We start from the raw sequence: 20,821 nt of genomic DNA, 5'->3' as shown, positions 1-20,821 counted from the left end.
AGCACCGAAGAACTGATGCTTTTGAATTGTGGTGTTGGAGAAGACTCTTGAGAGTCCCTTGGACTGCAAGGAGATCCAACCAGTCCATCCTAAAGGAGATCAGTCCTGGGTGTTCATTGGAAGGACTGATGCTAAAGCTGAAACTCCAGTACTTTGGCCACCTGATGCAAAGAGCTGACTCATTTGAAAAGACCCTGATGCTGGGAAAGATTGAGGGCAGGAGGAGAACGGGATGACAGAGGATGAGATGGTTGGATGGCATCACCAACTCGATGGACATGGGTTTGGGTGGACTCCGGGAGTTGGTGATGGACAGGGAGGCCTGGCGTGCTGCAGTTCATGGGGTCGCAAAGAGTAGGACATGACTGAGCAACTGAACTGAACTGAACTGAACTGCCTTGGGGAAAGGCAGAGTTGGGCCAGACAACTTTAGGTTTTTGGATCCAGCCTAGTCTGACTGACTCTTTGCGACAGAAATGACAAATTCTTTAAAAGAAAATGGATGCAGGGACTTCCCTAGTGATTCAATGGTTATAACTCCTCACTTCCACTGCATGGGGCATGAGTTTGGTCCCTGGTCAGGGAACTAAGATTGCCAAGCCATGCTGCGCGGTCAAAAAAATTAAAAAAAAGAAAGTGACTCAGTTGTGTTCAACTCTTTGCGACTCCATGGACTGTACAGCCCACCAGACTCCTCTGTCCATGGGATTCTCCAGGCAAGAATACTGAAGTGGGTAGCCATTCCCTTCTCCAGGGGATCTTCCCAATCCAGGGATTGAACCCAGGTCTCCTGCATTGCAGGCAGAGTCTTTACTGTCTGAGTCACCAGGGAAGGCCCCCCCAAAAAACAGGTACATGATCCTTGGCTCAGAAAACCTTTTCAGTTGACATTCTTTCCTCTGGTTTTTTATGGCAAGAAAGTAAAATATTTAAGAGATACTGGACATGAGTGTAAACCAAGATGTGCTCAAGCTGGGATTTGAACCCAGCACTGTTTGTGTGCAAAGCCTGTGTTCTTAAAGTATTAAATTACCTTCTCTTCCAAATGGGTTTCTGCAGTGAACCCCCCATGATGGGGAAAAGGCAATGAAACAGAAGTAGTTCTGGATAACAGAGGCTTGCCACCCTCCCATGGCTGCAGAAAATGGAGTGGAGGAGAATCCTGGTGACTTACGGAGTAGGTGACGCCGCTGGAAGAGACGGGGGATGCCTCGCTGTTGGCCGAGGTGGTCACGGCCAGAGAAGCAAGCGCGGGGAAGAGACTCTCCATCTCAGGCTCCTCTGACAGGTTGTCCTCACTGTCCACCTGGCTCTGCTTTTCTGCCTCGCTGCCCCTCCAGCCTTCCATCGCGGGGCCCTCCTTTTCCGGCAGAGCCACATCCAGGCTGCTGGTGATGGACATGAACTCATCCATGCTCTCATTGGCCAGGAGGTCGCTCTCCAGGCTGTCCTGCACGGCCAGCTCCTCACGAGTGGCCTCATCCCGGGAGGTGGTGGCCTCACTGCTCTGCCCGTCATCCATGCTGCTGTCCCTGGGTCGAAGCACCAGCGGGGCAGTGCGCTGGGCGTCCATGACGCTGTCTTCCGTGCTCAGGCTGGGTTCTGAGTGTTCCGAGAGGCCAGAGGAGAAGTTGTGGGAGGAGGGATGGCCTGAGTCTGGGGAGCAGGTGCCGTTCACCAGGTTCCCGTTGGGGATCTTGGTCGGTTTCTCCTCCAGCCTGCCTTCTGCCTCCACCTGCTCCGCCTCATCCACAGACTCAAAGACCTGCAGACAAGGAGCACAAAGACAGATGAGTTAGGATGTCTGTCGTGGTGCTGCACCACGCTGAATAGCCACCCACAGGGCGTTGGTTCAGATATGGAACATGCATGCCGGGGAACACTACACAGTCAGTAAAAAGACGGAGGCAGAACAAGGTGGGACATATTCTCCCATTTGTAGAAAATTTAAAAGTGCTCCGTATGCAGCAACAGGCATAGAAAAATCCAGAAAGAAACAGGGAGCATTGCAGTTGGGTCTGAGGAAGAAAACCTTTCATCATACAAAAATCATGTGCACAAAATTTTTTTAAGTTAACTAATTAAAGGAACAGGCTTAAAAAATATCCATGTAGTTAACCATTATGGGTCAATTTTCAAGAACACTTAGATGAATATGAAATATTATGGAAAAGTCTCCAGGATATATATCCAAGATTTATTTGTGGCTATTTGTGTCTTCAGGCCATATCCCATCAATGCAGACTGTATAAGATCATGTCACAAGGTCACTTGAAATATTTCTTTGGTGTGGTTATATCACCCACTTGATTTACTGTTAATTTCATGTGCTTCTGGTTTTAAAAAGATTTATTTTCAATTAAATTGCTTTCAGTCATGTTAAAAAACAAAACAAAACACTTTCCTAACTCCAAAGTCAAAACTAGAAAGCAAAGTATATTCAGAGAAGATGGCAATGTTATTTCTAGGGAGGGCATGTGGGGACCAGGGATGGGCAAAACCAAATTTAGTTTTCTCTGCAATATTTTTTTAATAGGCAGAAGAGATTCACGAATTACTTGTGTAGGCAAAACCTCAATTTTTAATGGAAGTATAAAAAGCTAAAACAGAGAAATCTTAAGTGACCTGGAGATGAGGGACTTCTCATCCCATTATTCTGGGCTGGAGGGAGGCGGATGGGTGGAGAGGGGGCGGGGCCTCTGGAAGGTCACCTGTGTGCTGCTGCTGGAGTCGCTCTGCAGGCGGATGTTCTGGCGGCCGGAACTGCAGCTCTGGGAGGACTGAGAGGAAAGGGGGCAGGAAGCAGCTCAGGTGAGGCTGCATCTTGGCTCAGGGTCCCTGTGCTGAGCTCAGGATGGAGTGCTAGGCTGGGAGTCAGTAAGTGTGGTCTTATCTCTATTCCTGACATGAGCAAGCTTCTCTCAGGGTCTCAACTTCCCATCTGTCAAATGAAACTCGGTGGGCGGGCTCATCTCTCCTCCTTAGAGCCCCTTTGGAGGCTACAGAAACCACAGGACCTCCACCTCCCACCTGCAACCAGAGAATGCCACTTTTAAACACTCTGCACTCGAGACTTCAAACTCAAAGGACTGGCTGTATTAATGCCCATTCTCTGTTCCTTTCCTGTATACATGCTTTTTGTCCTATATCTTCTAGTTTCTGTCTACTCTGAAGCTAAGCTAGGCCATGGGACCTGCTTCAGCCAATGGGATGTTAGCAAACTCAACAGGGCAGACACATAAAAAATGCTTGTGCATTTCTGCTTTTTCTCTTCAAGAGCTGCTTTCATTGTGAGAAGGTGGCCAGGCTAGTCTGCTGGAGGATGGACATGAGGGGCAGGGCTGAGTCACCCCAAACATGTGAGAACCCAACAAAGAACAACAAACCTTTCAACTGAGCTTCAGCTGACCCACAGACTCATGAGTGAAAAAGAAACAGTTATTGTTGGATGTCACTGGCTTTTGGGGGTTGTTTGTTACACAGTTTTAGCACGGCAATTGATGACTGATACGTCATTGGTGAAGGGAACTGATTTTCTTTTCACCTCCGGCTTTTGGCTGCTAAACTTGAGACTTCATCAGGACAGATATGTCTGACCTGTTTACTGGAGTATTCCTGACATTCCAGGACATTCCTGACAGTGCCTGATACATGGTAGGTACTCAACGGCATTTGCTGAATAACTGAAGGGCCAATGCTGTGCTGGAGAGTTTATATATGCTATCTTGTTGGAGCTGCATGCAAATCTCCCCTATACAAATGGTCATTTCCATTTCATAGATGAGGTAACTGAAGCTTAAAGGTAAAGCTGCTTTGCTTGAGCCCCAGAGCTAAGAAATGAAGGGGCTGGAGTTTGGAGTCAGGTCTGTGCTAGGACTCCCAGCCCTCACCCTTCCTGCAACAGCCCCCTGAAGCAGATCCCAGCCTCTACCCTCCACCTGGCTCCCCCCGGGGAGCAGCCCATCACCTCGTTGCTGATGGTGGAGTCCCGATGCATCATCTGGTGCAGGTGGCTGTCCAGGCTGGCCCCCGACGAGCATTTGGCCAGGGCGGCCGCGTGCGACTCCCGCTCCCTCTGTCGCACGATCGCCTCACAGCCCAGCCACTCGGACATGGTCTGTGTGTAGCAGGCGTGAATCTGCTCGTCCACCTGTCAGGGTAGATGCACGGTCAGCTGGAGAGAATAGATCAGTGGTTGCCAGGGGTCAGGGATGGGAGTGAGCGGGAGGGAGGTGGGTATGGCTATAAAAGGACATGAGGACCACAGCAGCACCAGAAAATGTTCAGCACGTTGACTGTGGTCATCAATTGCCACGCTAAAACTGTGTAACAAACAACCCCCAAAAGCCAGTGTCATCCAACAACAACACAAACCCACTCGTGTGATAAAACTGTGGAGAACTAAATAGACACACACACTCAAGCACAAGTAAAATGAGAAGTCTGATCAAGGCTGACATATATATATATATTTACATTATATATATATGTGTGTGTGTATAAGGAAATATTACACAGCACACAGAATATACCCAATATTTTATAATGACTATAAATGGGTTGTAATTTATAAAAACATTTTTAAATTGTTAAGTCCAGATGTCTGGACTGAGTAAAATATTTATTGAATGTCTGCTGTATGTCAGGCACTGTTTTAATCAGTTAGTTTAACATAATTTTTTTTTTTAATCTTATTTTTTGGCTGTGTTGCGTGCCATATGGATCTTAGTTCCCAGACCAGGGATTGAACCCACGCTCCCTGCATGGGAAGCACAGAGTCTTAAGCACTGCACCGCCAGGGAAATCCCTAATTTATAAACATTTTGAATCACTATGTTAAATGCCTGAAACTAACATAATGTTGTAAATAAACTATATCTCGATTAAAAATATATACATATTTATTATAGAAAACAAAATAAATGCAATAAAATATGGACTTTTAAAATGAAGATTGATTTATTGCCAGTATATATCCATGTTGATGTCAATATCCTGCTTATGATAAATTGTATTATAGTTTTGCAAGAAGTTACAATTGTGGGAAGCTGGATGGAGATGTCTCTGCATTATTTCTTACAAGTGCATGTGAATCTATCATTATCTCAAAAAAGCTATTTGAAAAAACGACATCTGTGGCTTGTGCTGCATTTATTGGACGGCGCTGCCCTCAACCTTCCTGGCTCCCCCATATCTCCCTGTCCCCCTGGTCCACCAGGGGACTAGAGCCCCCCTAGCCCCACGGTCCCTGGCTCTTCCTGCTGTCAAGGACCCCACTGCCCCTCTGGGGTAACCTACCTCCTTCCTCTCTGTTTCTGTCATCCCGAACTGGTAGTGGCCCAGGAGGAAGGGCCACACGGCTTTGCGGATCTCCGGCTGGATGCCCCCGTAGTAGATGAGACGCAGCAGCTCCTGCTCCTCGTAACTCTGGTAGGTGGGGGAGGCAAAGACTCAGTCGACACGTAACTAGGGCACGGGCTCTGTGGCCCAGCAGTCCCGCCTCTCAGACCTGGCCCTCAGAGATCATGCTGTGAGCAAGCAGGGCCACATGGACACAGGTGTCCATCGTGGTGTCATATTTGAGAAAGCAAAACCCTAGGAAGCCCCCAATGCTGTTATTAACAAATGAGGAAGAAATACACCTCTATAGGGTCAAGTAACTAAAACAGCAGGGACTACGGTGTTACTGCAGCCCTGATACAACAATGCAACCAAGCAGGTAGTGAATGGCTGCAGAAGCGTTAGATGAAAAACATCCATTTTGACTGTTTATTGTTTCAGCCAATTTGTCCTTAGGATAGTGCTTCCCAAACTGGGGAGATCTCTAGGAGCATTTGGGGAACTTTTCTTTTCTTTCTTTCTTTTATTCTGGCTGCAACGCATGGCCTGAGAGATCTTAGTTCCCTAACTAGGGATTGAATCTGGGACCTCAGCAATGAAAGCATGTAGTCCTAACCACTGGTCTGCCAGGGAATTCCGTGGGAAACTCCCAAAACATAAATTCTTGGAGTCCACTCTTAGAAGTGGCCAATCAGTAAAGCTGGAGTGGGGCCCAGAAGTCAATAAATCTTTTGCATTCCTTAGGAAACGTGCAATCATGCTCACAGACTGCCAGGGATTATGAACACTATAACTTTTCAAGAAAGGTAAGCTGTCTTATCCATTTAAATTTAAAATGGACATCAAACAGCTTTATTTCTAAGAATCTACCCTTGAAATAAGAAAACTAGTACAGACAAGTATATGCTTATAAAGATGTTGACTACAGCACTGCTGAAATAATTTAAAAAAAAAGAAACAGGAACAGCCTAAATGTCCATCATTAGAGGAAGATTTGACTGAATTATGGTCCACGCATATATGAGGGGCTAAGGTTCTAACACACAGTATTTCACCTAGAGATCTGAAAGATGTCCTTCATATAAAAGTAAATTGATCACTCAAAATGCAAACATAATGTCACCTCATTAAAAAATGAATTTCAGTTATATCTATATAGACATACCTGTGAATGTATAAGTATAGGAAATGTATAGCAAAGTCTACACCAAACTGATATTAGTCATTAATTTAGGGGATCAGAACTGGCGGCGGGGGGGCGGTGAGGCAGAGACATGATATTTTAAAACTTCTAAAAAATATGTACACTTGCATTCTTCCTTCTTTGAAAAATGATAAGAGGTCCCCATAGTCTCTGTCCCCCAAAGTCTCTGCCCCACAGCAGGCCAAGCCAGGCCAAGCCTTACTGTGCTGTCCTGAAGGTACTGCTCCCAGATCCCGGCTGTCAGCCCGTGTCCAGCATCGCAGGGCAAGTCAGGGGACACGATCATGTGATTGACCAGGGCTGACAGGTGGGTCCTCACGGTAGACAGGTGTCTGCAGTAGGCAAGCCCTGTGGGGAGGGAGGGAAAGTGTCACTGCCCACCATCCAGCACTCCTGCCTTGTCTCATGAAGTCTCCAAAGTACTGTCCTCCTCGCAATCTGCCTGAACCCTTGTGACCAGCGAATTCTCATCATCCCCCTTTTCCAGGTTGAGGAAGGTGAGGCTCAGAGGGGCGAAATTACTTGCTGGCTTAACTGCTTCATGGCCCTGCGACCCTGGGGAAGTCACGTCACCTTTCTCAGTCTCAATTGAGGTGACGCCCACTCCTCTCGGGCTGGAAACCAAGGCATTTAATTCACAGGCTGGAGGCAGGAAGGGGCAAGTGACTCTACGGGCTCAGTGCCTCGGGGTGCCTCCAGTGAATACCGAGAGAGAGAATGGGAAAGGAGAGGACTTGCTCAAATTGCAGCTGGATAAAGAAGGCCCTGAGGTCAGTAGCAGGGGAGATGCTGAAGGCTCTGGTTTGCTTTCAAAGACGGCCCTGCACTCTTAGAGGATTACCCGCCAGCGCACCACCCTTCATCTGCTCCACCCTGGGTGCCTGGGGGCACAGTGCCCGGCCCACATGTAGGATTCAGCTAGCCTGTGTTTGCTTTGACCATGCCCTTTCCTTCTGGTTATTCCCGACCCCCAATTCATCCTCAAGTCCCAGAGAGGACCCTGGACCACCTGGAGCCTGAGGACTCAACCCGCCAACAATGGGGCTAATCACGGTGATTATGATGACGACGGCATGATAGCCAACACTCACACAGCACACACTCTGCCCCACGGTGCTGCTCCCAGAGCTTAGATAACTAAGTTGATTCTCACTACAACCCTATGAAGCAGGTCCTCTTACTATGCCCACCTTAGATGGGGATACTGAGGCACAGTCTGCATGTATCACTTGCCCAGGTCACGGTGCCAGGTGTGGAGTTGGGATATGAACGCAGACCATCCGCTCCAGAACCTGGGCTCTCAACCACCATCAGGGAGGAGCCACATCACGTGAGGGCATCAAGCCCACCTTGACTCCCACCCCTTCTACCAGGACGCTTCTCCACTGTGGTTTCATAAATCCTTGCCCAGAGCCTCCTCCACGCCAGGCCCTGCATCGGGCACTGTGGAGGGATGGTAACAGAACAGGCAAAAAGCCTGACCTTGGGGAGCTCATGCTTTCCCTGTGAGCTCTTTCCAGGCTGATGTGACCTGCACTAGTTTTTCACAGGCCCATGCAGGATGTAGTAACACTTTTCTAGATTTCCTTAAAATATACACGTGTTTTATCTTCCCCATCTAGGCTGTGAGGTGGGGGAAATAAAACCTGCTAAGAATCAAAATAGGAGAGTAGCAAAAACAGAGCCTTTACAAGCCTGGGTTTGAGAGTTCCAGCTCTGTTAGTTATTTGCTGTGTGACCTTGTGCGAGTCCCTTTGCCTCGGTCTCCTCATCTGTTAACTGGAAATCATCAGAGCACCTGTGTTATTAATTTAGTTTTTAAGTTCTTGGGAAGGCATTAGGCCATCTTGCTCTTCTGCTTCTGCCTATAGGAAGAGAGAACTGACATCTATTGAGCACCAACAAGCACTGCAAGCAACGTTAGGTGCTTTCTGTATATTTTCTGTATATTTCCATTTAATCCTGAAAACACGCCCTCTAAGGTGGGAAACAGAGATGAAATGGTAATTAAACCTTGCTCCTTCCAGCAAGGAGCCCCATTGCTCATTGCCTTCTCTTAGAACCAAGGGAGAAATTTTATGCCTGATCTGTAAAAGAGGGAATTGAGGCTCAGGGAGGTTAATGTAACTTAACCAACACTAGACACCTAGGAAACAGAGGCGCAGAGCCAGGCTCATTTCCCTGATACTGCTGATATGCAGTAGGCGCTGAATAAGTGCTCCCTGGAGACAAAGATGGCAAATCAGGCCAATACGCACATCCATAGAAGGCTCTGGAAAGGATCTGGTACTTCATATTGTCACAGAGAAGCTTCAGGGGAGCCCTGCAGGTGGAGCAAAAGGAAGACATTTAGTACCGATCCACACATAGCCCGGGCTTGCTGGACAGGAGAATAACTCCTTATCTCTGGGGAGCAGATGAGAAGCAGCCAGTCAGAGAGACCAGGGGTACTGCCTGTTTCCACCTGCGTAGCATCCCTGCCCCTTCTTCTTGGAGGTTTCCGCCTTCCCAATTCTGTTCCTATGCTTTGGGTGGAGCTGATTCTACCCATGTACATGACTCAGCTTGGAGTCACAGTGATTGGGTCAGAGGGGGGGTCACATGACTCAACCTGGGCCAATGAGAATCAACCCTGGGATTTCTGTTGAACTACAGTTTCTGTTGAAAAATGACACTCTTCTTTACTTGGGTTCCTAAGCCAGTGGGATACAGAGCAGCAGCTGCCAGGATCCATTTTTACTGCTGCATAGGAAGGGCCTGCCTGAGAATGAAACCGTCCTAGAGATAAGCAGAGCCAAGAGCTCAAGAAACACATTCCTGTGTGGAACATCTGGATCCAGCCATGCCTGAAGCCCCCATGATGCTGACGTCTCAGTTCTATCAGTACGTTTTCTTTTCCATTTGCACCAGTTGGAAGTGGGTTTCCGTCACCAGCAGAAAATGCTCTGACTTCTAAAGTGACCCAGCTGAACCCAAGAGGAGCCAGTCTGGGATTCAGAGTCTGGCTAATTGCAAAGCAGGTAATGTCTCAGAGAGTATCCCTGCACGGGAATTTGAGGGCAGGGGGGCTGTTTTGGGTGAAAGAGGAGAGAGGAATATGGCCTCAGAACAGATTGGGAAACGGGACTGCTGAAGGGAGTGTGGTACATTCTTAGAGAGAACAGAGTAGAAGAATATCACCCCCATTAAAAGCCCAGGGAGACTGGGAAGGAGGCGTGGCTGAAGTCCTCCAGGCAGGCACACGGAGGCACTAAGCATTCAAGTCACCCTCTTTGTGCCCTCAGGCTGGTGAGGCTCAGGCATCCTCAGGTTACAGAAGGGCAGCATCACACCAATCGCTGCCCCCTAGAGTGGCCCTGGCTGTCTGTAAGGTGGTGAGTTCCCCATCACTGCAGCTGTGGAAGCAGATACTGTGAGTGGGGGTACTGGGTTAGAACAGCATTTGTCAATGGTCCATGGACCATCAGTCACAGAATCACTTGGGGTTTCTCCAGCATGTGGATTCCTAGGCCCTGCACAGATCTACCTAATCAGGATCTCCAGGAAGTGGTCGAGGAAGCAGTCTGTGATCCCCAAGGTGATTCTGATAGTATTAAAATGTGAGGATCTCTACTCATTTCAGTGCTTCTCAAGCTTAAAAGCACACACATCGTCTTGGGACCCTAGGTGATGTGTTAAATGCAGATTCAGCTTCAGCAGTTCTCGGGCGAAGGGCAGAGAATTTGCTCAGGTGATGATGCTGCTGGTCCACAGACCACACACTGAGAGCCAGGAGTTCTGTGGCTTCACAGATTTGATGTTGGCCCCCACTTATATTCCTACGGCTAAAGAATGGGCCACGCGCTAGGACAGAGGCCTAGCAAGGGAAAAAGGATTCCACTCTCCCAGGCCAGGCCAGGCTGGGTCAGTGGGAAATATGACCAGTCTCATGAATGGGCTGAGTAGTCCTGAGAAGACAGAGCTCTGCAGACAAGGAGAGAGATCAGGGATTTAACTTTATGCAACAAATTTAAGAAGTGTCATTTACTGAATATCACCATGTGCCCAGTACACAGGCTGGCCGCTTTTAAACCATTATTTGATTTGTCCTTAAGACCGCTAAATAAAGAAAGCATTTCCCTTAGTCACTGGGATTCACAATATTCAAGATGGTGGTGACTCCATCTGCCAGGCCCGTGAATGTAGAAAAAGCAAAGACCCCTGCTGATGCATGGTGGACACACAGCATGCATGGTAAGTAATTTTTGTTGTAATAAATCACTGAGATTTTAGGACTGTTTGTTACAGCGACAGCACCTTGTTGATCCTGACTGATATATATGAGGGAGCTAGGACTTCACAAGGCTAGGATTTAACCGAGATCTGAATGATTCTGTGTTGCTGCTGTTGTTTAGTCACTCAGTCGTGTCCGACTCTGCGACCCCATGGACTGTAGCCCCGCCAGGCTCCTCTGTCTGTGGGATTTCCCAGGCAGGAATACTGGAGTGGGTTGCCATTTCCGTCTCCAGGGGATCTCACCCACCCAGGGATCGAACCCACATCTCCTGGATTGACCGGTGGGTTGTTCATCGCTGAGCCACCAGGGAAGCCCTGGATGCTTCTATAGCCTGTGTTAACTCCCCTGAGTCCAGCACAGGCAAGAAACGGGTGCCTGCACACCTCCAGTCAGCACTTGCGTTTCTTCCGTCCACAGCCCAAGCCCCTCATACCTCTCGTGGTTGCAGCCGTTGGTTGAGCCACCATCAGCCGAGCCACTCTGTGAACAGGAGGAACAGGAGGACTGCCGGGGGCTGGGTTGCCACAGGGATGGCAGGTTGCTCACAGAGACATCCATTAGGTCCTGGGGAACTGTGGTGGTAGAAAGGGCAGAGGAAGAGCCCTGGTAAAGCTTTTGTGGGTCACAAAAGCTTCACCCCAAAGCAAGCAGCTCACCCCCACACCAGCACAGGGACAGGGAAAGACCCTGAATGTCACACCAGGAAACAGCAACCTCAGTCACTGTCTGACCCAGGTCCTTGAGCCCATCCAAGCCATTGAAAGCCACCACCAAGATTTCGGGCCCCTGAGGTGATAGGAAGAGCTGATGGCAGTTGAAGAGACAGAAAGAGACCAGAGCCGAGTAGACAGGTCCAATCGCAGAGCAGGAGGCCACCCCTCACCATGCTGTCATTCAGTTGTCTTCACGGGAGGCTGGTAGGAAGGGAGGGGAGCCTGCTGGGGAATCCTGGGGAGGACCCATGGCCTCAAGTCCCCAGAGGTAGGTCTCACGGGTGCCCTTGGTGGTGAGATGTAAGGGAGCCTGACTCAGCAGGGGAGGCAGGGCACTCACTAGCAAGGGGACCCAGAGGAGTCCCCACTGATGAAGATGCCTGCACTCTGCATGGTCCTGCTCCTATAGCTGCTCTACCAAGAGAGCCTCACACAGGTTGGCAACTCCCCCAGAATCATGTGGGGTGCTTCTTTAAAAGCCATATGCCTGTATCCCACCCATATACCTGACCTACTGAATCAGAATCTCCTGGCGATACAACCCTCGAGTCTGTCTTTCCAAAAGAGTTCTGAGGTAGCAGCCATGTCTGAGAGCCAAGGGGCACAAATGGTCTCCTAACTGGGACACTGGTGGTTCCTGATCAGGGGCTCCCAAGGATATACTACTCATCGTTTCCCATATTGTTTTCTTTCCCGGCTCCATGGAAGCCAAGGCATTTGCGACTCTGTGCAGAACAAACACACCGGTGACCCAGGCATTACCATTTCTATGGTTAATTTCCTGGCCTCTTGGTGCAAGAAAGTTATTTTCTCTAGGACAGGACTTGCTGGCTGTCTCCTGTAAAGGGCCAGGTAGACAATATTTGAGGGTTTTCAAGACTTCGGGTCACTATCATAACCATTCTACTCTGCCGTCATAGAACAAAAGTAGCCAAAAAAATTGCAAACAAATGAGCATGGGTTATGTTCTAATAAAATTTCATTCATGGACACTATAATGTGAATTTCATATCATTTTCACGTGTCACAAAATATTCTTTTTTGTTTTTTTCAGTTATTTAAAAACGTCAACACCAATCTTAGTTCCCGAGTGATACAGAGGATTCGGTTTTTGGGCTTGGTTTGCCAAGCCCTGCTTTAGGAACTTAAGAGGGGTACACATTTGCCCGATGAGCAGTGCCTCCTCAAGGACGGCTGGTAATACCTGGCCTCTCCCCTTGGGCTCTAAGGAGAGGAGGAGCTGTGGACCCGGCCCCACCAGTCATCACAGCTCCCTTGTTGATAGCATCTGCCGCACCCACAGACAGAACAGAAGGCCGCTAACAGAATGAGGTTCTGGGGGCCATCAAAATTGGCTTTGTAGCAGACTCGCCAATGAACTGGCCAAGAAAGACCAGTCAGCCCCTATAAAATGTCTTGAAAACATTTTATGAAAACATTGTTGAAAACATCAGTTCTCAGCCAACCTCCGGGAAGCACCGACCAGGAGATGTGCCCAGGTGTGGCAAGCATGCCCCCAGCCCCAGCCTCTCGCACCCTGCAGACATCATCAGTGGACCCCTCTGCTGCTGAACCCACAACACCCCAAGCTGTGTCTTGTAGCATAAAGGCAAGGCAGTGCAAGGCATCAATTTTCCCTGCCTCCATCTCCCCCTGGGGACCAGGACTCAAATGACAACATGGCAGAGGTGGCCGGCGCCCAGTCCCAGGGATGAGGGGGGCCCAGACATTACTGAGGGACTGCGGCTTCAGGCGTGATGTGGGGAGGGTCGTGTCCCATCTGGCTTGCGCCCACCGGCTGCCCCTGGCCACCACTAACGCGGACCGGCCTGCAGGAACCACCATCCAGGCAGGGCCCGCAGAGATGGGAGGAGTGCCGCCCAGGGGGCTGGAAGCAACTTGAGAGACAAAAATACAAACACAAATGAAATGGAAGGTCTGCGGGGGGTGGAGAGGACACTGAAAAGGCAGAGGAACCAATTCCCCGGGGCTTGAGCCTTTCCCCTGTCCTGCTCCACACAGTTCCCCTGGCCTGTGTTTGATTAGAGGAAGAATGCTGACATCTATAAAGTGCCTACTATGTGCTGGGTGCCATACTATTTAGGGAACTGCCTCATCCCTGATGAGCCTGTAAGGCAGTGGTCCCCAACCTTTTCAGCTCCAGGGACTGGATTTGGGGAAGACAACTTTTCCATGGACCGGGGTTGGGGTGGATGGTTTGGGCAAGATTCAAGTGCATGACATTTATTGTGGACTTTATTTCTATTATTATTGCATCAGCTCCACCTCAGACCATCAGGCACTGGATCCCAGAGGGTGGGGACCCCTGCTGTAAGGGATGTGTTTCGTCTCCTATTTTGCATGAGAGAAAATGGAGGCTCAGAACAACAAGACAGCTTACTCACCCAAAGCCTCACCAGGTCGTCACTGGGATAACTGGTCTTTTTGGCTAAAGTCCCTTCTTCTCTTCCCACTAACAACAGCTGTTGCTTTCTGAGCTCAAGTCTTACCATTATCCCCTTTTACAGATTGGAAGACTGAGGCACAGTGAGTTTAAGCAGCATGCCCAAGACCACCCAGCTAATAAGTGGTGAGGCTGGGATTCCAACCCAGAGGATCAGACCCCGAGAGCCTCTTCATACTCTCTCATTGTTCTCCTGTTGGCTGTTGACTCCCTAAACCGTCCTTGCCCTAGACCAGTGGGTCTCAACTGGGGTGCTGCCGGCCTTCCAAGGGACACTTGGCGATGTCTGCAGACATTTCTGGCTGTCACAGTGTGGTGCTGGTGGTGGGGACGGATTCACTACTTGGCATCCAGTGAGTGGAGACCTGGGAAGCTGCTCAACATTCTACAGTGCAAAGGACAGCCCGCACCACAAAGAATGTTTTCTTGTTGTTCTGTCACCAAGTCGTGTCCGACTCTGTGACCCTATGGACTGCAGCCCTCCAGGCCTCCCTGACCCTCACCATCTCCCGAAGTTTGCCCAAGTTCATGTCCATTGAGTCGGTGATGCCATCCAACCATCTCATCCTCTGCTGCCCCCTTCTCCTCTTGCCTTCAATCTTTCCCAGCATCAGGGTCTTTTCCAGTGTGTTGGCTCTTTGCATCAGGTGGCCAAGGTATTGGAGCTTCATCATCAGTCCTTCTAGTGAGCATTAAGGGTTGATTTCCTTTAAGATTGACTGGTTTGATCTTGCTGTTCAAGGGACTCTCAAGAGTCTTTTCTAGCACCACAGTTCAAAAGTCAATTCTTCGGTGCTCAGCCTTCTTTATGGTACGGCTCTCACATTCGTACGTGACTACTTGTTGGCAAAGTGATGTTCGGTTTTTAATATACATCCTGGGCAGGGCATAGGACCGCCCCCACTGCAAAGAATTATTCCATCCTAAATGCCAGTAGTGCTAAGATTGAGAAACCCTGTTTTAAACACACAGACTTGGTGACAAGGCAGACAAGGATTTAGGTGCAAGTTGGGAGACGTTTCCAAAAAGCACAGGTAGGGAGAGATAAAGGACCCAGGAGGAGAAGGGCGAGCAGAGTAGCGAGTTAGTCACCATGTATGTTGCTGTCATGGATAACTGGCACTTGATCTCATGAGGCGTCTCTCGGACACATGCAGAACACACGTTTCAGAATGTTCTCACTCGAGGGGTGAGGGAGCTGGGGCGTTTATACACAGCTCCTTCCAGTCGCTGACTGCTCCAGGGAGGCACTGATTGTAGTCCACCCCACCCACGGGCAGAAGGAACCCTGGTGGCTGGAGAAACCCTTAGGCAAGGAGACACTTAGCTGGCAGATGGCCGTGGAGCTGCACACACAGAGGGTGTGAGTGGGCGCAGCCAGCATCTGTTCCCCTGGCACACGCGGGGCCACGACAGGCTAACGTGGATATTCCCCAAAGAGGAAAGACATCGAGCACCCAGCCTGGCTCCCAGCGAGAGCCTACAAATCATTTGTTGGGTGGGTCCCCGTAGAGCGAGCTGCCAGGGAAGGCAGCCGCAGGGCATCTGGCCCCTAGGATGAATCAGCTCTCTGGGGGGACGTGGTACCACGGAGAGGCTGGGGCAGCTCCAGACCTCGGTCCTGGGTGGGAACAGATGTAGGGATACACGTCAGGGCACTCTGTGGCTCTTAATGACACAGGAATGTGAGGCTTTGCTCCTAACGGGCCATAAAGGAACGCAGGTGAAAACACAGGCTAAACCAAGGCCTTACCACCAAGCCTGCCCCACACCCCAGCTCTGACAGCATTGGATGTGAGCGCGGGCATTAGGAGGCCTGGCACAAGGAGTCCAACCTCACCAGGGAGGACGTCTGCTCTAAAAACATCCTCACCGCCAGCTGTGGTCACTTAGACAAAGGGATTCTCGGAGCCATTATCCATCGAATGGGAACAACAGGGCCACAGAGGGTTTGATAAAATGAGGTTTACAGAAACAAGCTATAACTTATTACTCACTTGTTTAACAGACATGCATATAGTGCCTAACAAATGCCAGGCTTCCTTCTGAGAATTTTTCAAATATTAATTCATTTAATCACCACCACAGCCCTCTGGAATTGATGATCTTTGTAGTAAGCTCAGTTTCCATTCACTAAGCATCTACTTCCCAGCAGGCACCATGCAAATGGCAGGACATACATTATAGCCTCATGTGCCAGTATCTAGGGTTGCCCTTCCCCTCTGCTGTCTTTTATTTATTCTTTTAGCCACACTGCATGACTTGCTGGATCTCAGTTCCCCAACCAGGGATGGAGCCCGCTCCCTCGGCAGTGAAAATGCAGAGTCCTAACCACTGGACTGCCGGGGAATCACCCCCTCTGCTGTCTTGACAACTATTTGAGGCCTCATTCTATGGGCTCTATGATGACCAGCTTATTATCTCACTGAATCCTTACAATAATCTGTTGAAGTAAAAAGAAAACAGTGACAAGCACATAATAGCATTGGAGTGTTCTTTCTGTGCCAAGTACTTTATCTCATTTGATCCTCGTGAGAGTCCTGTGAAATAGGTGCTATGAACATCCCCATTTTACAGATGAGGAAACCAAGGCACAGAGGGGTGAGGGGATTTGCCCAAGTTCAACCAGGATTCCAGAGCCCATGTCGCAGCTGCTACCCCATGGCACCTCACACCCAGGGACACCTAAGTTAGCCAAGCAGAGAGTGGTTATTCATTTGGCGGAAAATCAAGGCTGTTGATACCCGAATTTCCTGATTCCAAGTTCCCCTACTAACCCCAGAATTCACATCTCTTGTTCTCTGGTCCCACGTAGCTAAAGTCAATTTCAGGACCAGCTAAACAGATTGATTCCCCGAGCCGAGGGCCAGGGCAGCTTACCAAGTTCGGACTGCATGCCAGGGTAGATGATCCTGAACACGTAATCTGTGGCCTCGTCGTCTTCCTTGTCTGAAGACGTGGACTCGGATGAACCCTGGGGGCTTCGCTTGCGCAGTTTGGGGAATACTTTGCCCTGAAAGAACACACCCCAATGCCTGGCCCCTGGGACACACCTGTCCTGCAACCTGTACAGCCCGGGGGCTCCTGTGGGGCATGCATGAGCCCACGCAGCCACACAAGGGCCCGAAGGCAAGAAGGGCACTCCCCACGGCTGACCCCCAGCCCTGCCTCCCTGGGCCCCCACGATCACTCACCTTCCCCCGCTGAGACCAGAGCGGTGGGTCCAGCTGTCCGTGAGGGAGCAGCCCGTTCTCCAGGCATGAGAGGAGCTGCAGGAGGTGGCCTCCCTTGGGGAAGCGGAAGGGCGGCCTCTGGATCCCGTCCTGGCTGACCAGCACCACCGTCCCGCCGCTGTCCACTGCCGCCGCGACCCGGCCAGAGGAGACCCGGCAGGAAGTCACGATGAGGCGTGGGGATGCCCCCTCCTCCCCAGACATTCCCAGCCAGACCCAGGGGTCCCGCTCCGAGGCTCTGGGAAAGGCCTGGGCAGAAGGTCGGGGCAGTTTTCACCTCCTCTGAGTCTCCCTCACCCTACCCGCCATGGCCATCGACTGGAGAATGACCGGACAAGACCAAGACGAAGGTGGGCAGCCTCCCTGCAGCCACCCAACAAAGGAAGATGACGACACCCTCAAACACCCCGGACAGGTTGACCTGACCTATTTCTGTACGGAGGCTGTCAGACAGATCCCTCTGCAGGGCATGCTTTACATGCCTTAAGCACGTACTATAGACACACAGCACATTACCGGCACTGTCTCATTGTAATACTCAAAACAGCCTGTGAGGCATATCTATTATTGCCTGTTTTGCAAATGATAAAACTGAGGCTCAGAGAGGCTATGTCACTTGCCCAAGGTCACACAGCTGGTGAGTAGCAGAGCCTGGATTTGAACCCAGGTGTGTTTCATCAAATAGGCTTAAACTACTATCTTTTATGCCTTGGTGAGGTGCAGATTCCTTGCTTTCTAAAGCAGGATGGCCTTTTGCTTATTCAGAACGTACCTTCTTTGAGCTATAAACTCCAGTTATAAATCTTCGATTTTCAGAACACTGAACTCGGACGGACAAAGGCCTGGATTTGGGACCAGACTGGGGAGCTTAGAAAGGCTGTCTGTGCACCATGCTGCTCCCTCGGCTCTAAGATGGGAACGACGGTGCCTCTAGCACTGGGTTGTAGCAACAATTAAACGTGAATAGTGAGAACCGCGCCTGACACATGGCTTTGACGCTGAGCCCTTAACAAATGTCACTTGATCCTCACAACAACCCCATGAGCAGACACTGTTACTATCCCCATTTTACAGATGTGGAAACTGAGGCTCAGAGAGGTGAGGTCACTCGTCTGAGGCTGCACGGATAATAAGGGGGCGGGGAAGAAGCCCCATGTCTACCCACGGTCCATACCTTGCTGATGGCAATGCAGGTAGACAATCTCCTCCAGGCGGATGGTCATGGCGTAGTCCCAGTAGACACTGGAAGGGGCGGGAGGGTCAGGCTTGCAGGATGCCTGTCCCACTCGTCATGGCGAAGCCCCACCCACAGGCTCCTTCACCCTCCTCACCAGGACCACCTAACCCCCAACTTCCTTGTCCCGACTTCCCAGACTCTATCTCCCCTTCTTCTGGGTCCAGTATCCCAGTTTTCCAGCTTTCCCTACACACACATGTCTTTAACCTCAGTCCATGTGGCTGAGGCTGACCTCTCCTACCCTCCCCCTTCAGGACTCCAGGAATGGGCACCTGACCCTGGCTTGGCTGATATCATATGACACTGTTCCGGACCTTGACCCAAGCAGAACCAGTGAGACGCAATTATTAGATCTATGTGAGAACTCTCTGGGGAAGAAGGGCTTGTTTGTGCTAGGAGCGTAGCGGTAAGGCTGACAGAAGTCTGGAGATGTAGCGGGCCCTATGCAAGAAGAGCCTGCCTGTGAACGGAGTCAACAGTCAGGGAAGGAGAGCCAAGAGATGGAAAGAGGTCAGGTCCTCATTTGAGCCTCTGGATCCAGCCACGCCTGAAGCCACCACCCACCCCTGCATTTTTTTCGGTTCATGCGAGCCAATGCTTCAGGCAGCTTGAGTTTGGTTTTCTGTCACCAGCAGACGCTGGGGAGAAGAAGTGAGGAAGACAGATTCCTTGCCTTCATAGAACTGAGATCTAAAGGGTGAGACAGTCAGAACACAAGTAGGGACAGATTTATTAAGATTTTGTAAATGCTAAGAAGGAGATTCAGGGCTATGTGCAATCTGAACTCAGCGGGGAGGTCATAGAAGGTCTGATATTGAGGTTTCAGATGAATAAGCTGAGATAAGGTTCAAGGGCAAGAGTGTTTCCTGGCTCCCAGAGGATTTCTCCATAAGAAACTCAGGTGTCTGGCTGGAGTTGAATTATCTGACCCAGCTGAGGACTGACTGTACCTCCCAATGACCCTCTCTGAGGACAGATGGGAACCTCTGCTCAGGAAGTGATCAGCTTAGAGAATGAAATTAATCACACCAAAGCCTGGCGGTAATCACACTGAAGTTTAACATCACACAGAACACAGTAACAGTGCTCTGTTTATGGCCCTTGAAGAGAGTCCTTATTCTATTCATATATATACACACACACACACACACACACACACGCACATGCACACATACACATGTATATAAACACATATATGCATACACACATACATATATTTACAAGTATGTATATAAACTTCTAGATAAAATCCTATAATCCTATGACATCTGTTTGCTACTGCAGGGCAATACACAGGGCAGAGGAGGGTGAGGGGGAGGTTGTTAGGGCTGTGTGATGGGTACTTGAGTTCTTTCTACTTTCATGTTAGAAAGTGAAAAAGTGAAAAGTCGCTCAGTCATGTCCGACTCTTTGCGACCCCATGGACTATACAGTCCATGAAATTCTCTAGGTCAGAATACTGGAGTGGGTAGCGTTTCCCTTCTCCAGGGGATCTTCCCAACCCAGGGATCGAGCCTGGGTCTCCCGCATTGCAGATGGATTCTTTACCAACTGAGCCATCAGGGAAGCCCTTTATGTTAGAAATTCCCCATAAGCAAAAGTTCTGAGGAAGTCAAGAACGTGTACAATAATAATAGAATCCCCAGCCACCAGGTCTCTTAGGAGCATGACTCCAAGGCCTTTGTTGGGTCTTATAACTCACAGGGCATCCAGGAGCCCTGGACGAGATGCTCACACCAACACCTCCAGCTTCCTTTTGCATTGGGTGATGGGTAATGGGGCTGGAGACCGGGGAGTATTGCCATTTCTGGGCTTACAAGATCTTTGTTAGTATTTCTCTCTCCCGGTGGTGTTTGCTCATGGCACTGCCTAATTCCCACCTCCTAAGACTCTTCCAGTCGGTTCTCAGATCCCATGAATTAGCCATGAGGCCACAGCTGCAGGGAGGCTGGGCCACATTGGCCCTAACAACCAGACAGATCAGGGCCAGGGGCGGGGCACAGGGACAGGGCGCAATCATCCCTGTGCTAAGGGGAAGGGAGGGACTTACCTCTTCTCATAGTCCAGGTCCCCCACAGACCCGTTCATCAGCTGGTTGGGCGTCCACTTCAAGGTCATGACGTCAGCCGTCTGGTGCAGGGACAGGTACCCCGGCACAGCCTCCATGTCGTCTCTCTGCAGAGAAAGGAGGACTCAGGCCTGGTCCGTGGTGCCAGAGTCACAGTGGACTCAAGCCCTGGCCTATGGGACTCGCAGGCACATAACCAGAACCAAGAGGTTGGCTCATTCCCTCCAAGGCCATGTCCACTGGGAAGACCCTGACCCTCCCTCCACGTGGCTGTGCCAAACAAAGC

General features: G+C 50.0%; 1 protein-coding gene across 2 annotated transcripts in view; it reads right to left on the bottom strand.

The window, feature by feature from the left end:
- SGSM1 (small G protein signaling modulator 1) overlaps window positions 1-20,821 on the bottom strand; it is a 73,795-nt gene that overhangs the window by 16,671 nt on the left and 36,303 nt on the right. The window contains exons 9-20 of one of the 2 annotated variants that reach the window (XM_061385179.1): window positions 20,518-20,642; window positions 18,405-18,472; window positions 17,192-17,355; window positions 16,878-17,010; window positions 13,267-13,431; window positions 11,254-11,392; window positions 8,803-8,867; window positions 6,747-6,892; window positions 5,299-5,427; window positions 3,968-4,150; window positions 2,712-2,780; window positions 1,175-1,765 (exon numbers count right to left, since the gene is read on the bottom strand). In XM_061385179.1, the coding sequence (XP_061241163.1) occupies window positions 1,175-1,765; window positions 2,712-2,780; window positions 3,968-4,150; window positions 5,299-5,427; window positions 6,747-6,892; window positions 8,803-8,867; window positions 11,254-11,392; window positions 13,267-13,431; window positions 16,878-17,010; window positions 17,192-17,355; window positions 18,405-18,472; window positions 20,518-20,642 (1,977 nt within the window). The remainder of the gene's footprint in view (window positions 1-1,174; window positions 1,766-2,711; window positions 2,781-3,967; window positions 4,151-5,298; window positions 5,428-6,746; window positions 6,893-8,802; window positions 8,868-11,253; window positions 11,393-13,266; window positions 13,432-16,877; window positions 17,011-17,191; window positions 17,356-18,404; window positions 18,473-20,517; window positions 20,643-20,821) is intronic. The other variant, XM_061385180.1, reaches the window with a different exon arrangement.

The sequence above is a fragment of the Bos javanicus genome, chromosome 17 (assembly GCF_032452875.1).
Source record: "Bos javanicus breed banteng chromosome 17, ARS-OSU_banteng_1.0, whole genome shotgun sequence".
In the NCBI taxonomy this organism is placed as follows: Eukaryota; Metazoa; Chordata; class Mammalia; order Artiodactyla; family Bovidae; genus Bos; species Bos javanicus.
This window is presented reverse-complemented; position numbering and strand designations above follow the sequence as displayed.